Source organism: Echinops telfairi, unplaced genomic scaffold (assembly GCF_000313985.2).
Source record: "Echinops telfairi isolate 266 unplaced genomic scaffold, ASM31398v2 ScPeMD7_7458;HRSCAF=8496, whole genome shotgun sequence".
NCBI classification, from domain to species: Eukaryota; Metazoa; Chordata; class Mammalia; order Afrosoricida; family Tenrecidae; genus Echinops; species Echinops telfairi.
Window position 1 is genome coordinate 29474572 of NW_022111358.1, and position 1626 is coordinate 29476197.

Sequence of the window (1626 nt, forward strand, 5' to 3'; positions counted from 1 at the left end):
GCAATCTGGTAGGACGGTTCCAGAGATAGATGCACAATCCTAGGCCTGACCGGCGGCATCTGCCCAGCCCGCTCCTGCAGCTGCCCCTAGACTGTCCCTGCTCCATGCCAACAGGATGGTCGGCCACTTCAGAAGTGTGTGCACACTCCTGCTTTTCCTAACCGCTCTCAACACTGTGGTATTGCACAAGGAAGCGCGGCACGCAGGAATGACCGCAGTGCGGCCGTCGTGCTGGGGCACTCTTTCACGATTTAAGTTGGAAATGTCTCCTCATTCTTAACAATGTTTAGGGCTTTGGGGGTAGTAGAAAATATGGGCAGTGTCTTCAGAAAAGCTAAAGTGATTTGAAATGAATAAAATGGAAGCAATGCGAGACCTGCCAATAAAAAAAATAAAGGTGTGAGAGTTCAGAAGAGAGATTACCAGGCCTTTTTTCTGCGGGACCTAGACTGGGCTCAAACCACCTGCTGCCTTTCAGGCAAGCACTTAGCTGCACCACCAGGCAGCTGTGGACCAGCCAAGAGCAGATAAGAGGCAGGTGACCACCTCCTGTCAGAGTAGGGAAAGGACACAGCCCAGGGGGAGTCCCAGACAGGCCCCCAGAGGGCAGCGCCCGCCACCTAAAGGTGGCGTGCACGTCTAGAAGTGAGCTGCCACCAAGACTGGGGCCTGTCCTGTACCCGTGGACAAGACTTAGCTGCTACAAGTAACCTGTCAGAACCCCTTTGGAAAAGTGAAAACCTTAAGAGAATCACCGTAAGTACTGCAGGACAGGTACGACCTGAAGCACCGACAGGGTGCGAGCGCTTTGGGCGCAGGGCTGGGGGGGTGCGGGGGGCGGTCCTGGGAATCTTCATTTCCTGGCTCACTGCTTGTCCCTTTGCTTTGAGCGCGAGGCAGGACCGGCCTTGGGGAGCCCCTGTGCTGAGAAATCCCGACTCCCTTGCCTCACTATTTCCCACTCCCCACCTAAATGAGAAACCAGAACCCAAACAGTGTGGACCTGGCTGGGGTCCCAACCATCCGCCCCCTTGAGTCACCTGTACACAACAGAGGCGCCACCCCCGGCCACCATAGTCCAGATCCTCCCCTTGGGGTTCAGCAACGTCAGCTTCAGGCTCGCCCCACTCTTGGCATCCAGGTCTGCTATGTAGGCTTCCTATGGACCAGACAGTGACAGGGGAGCCTTTGGCGGCACCCTTGCAGATCCCAGGACCCCGCACCTTTTCTAGAGGCTCAGGGAGAGGTCGCTCTATCACCTTTAGGGGAAGGAGGAAGGGGCAAGGATATGCAGGGACCACATGCTGGGAACTCATGATGGTGTCTTCCGGGACTACAGCCACCCCTTATAAATGACTGTCTGGGGACAAATCAACTGCTCCCCCAGCCCTTGTCTCCACCCTGCTCTCCCCTGGGGTTGGGCCTGCTGTGTGAGCCTCGGAGAATGAGGATGGGTTGAGGAAGGAGCAATTACAGCGCTCGGCGAGGGGCCAGCAAGAGCTACCTTCACGACAGGATGGGGGTGGATGGGGGTGGGGGCACTAGGAACCACAGAGAAGCAGCAAATCAAATGGCGCTCGCAGGGAGGCCGATTGAGCACTGTGTCTAAAAGGGTTTCTGGCCAGG

At 56.6% G+C, this 1626-nt stretch overlaps 1 protein-coding gene across 5 annotated transcripts in view; it reads right to left on the reverse strand.

Annotated features, from left to right (window-relative positions):
- Positions 1–1626, reverse strand: part of ACLY (ATP citrate lyase) — a 38701-nt gene that overhangs the window by 28042 nt on the left and 9033 nt on the right. For all 5 annotated transcript variants that reach the window (XM_004707162.2, XM_045299605.1, XM_045299606.1 and 2 more), the window contains exon 8: positions 1041–1159. In XM_004707162.2, coding sequence (XP_004707219.1) covers positions 1041–1159 — 119 coding nt within the window. The remainder of the gene's footprint in view (positions 1–1040; positions 1160–1626) is intronic.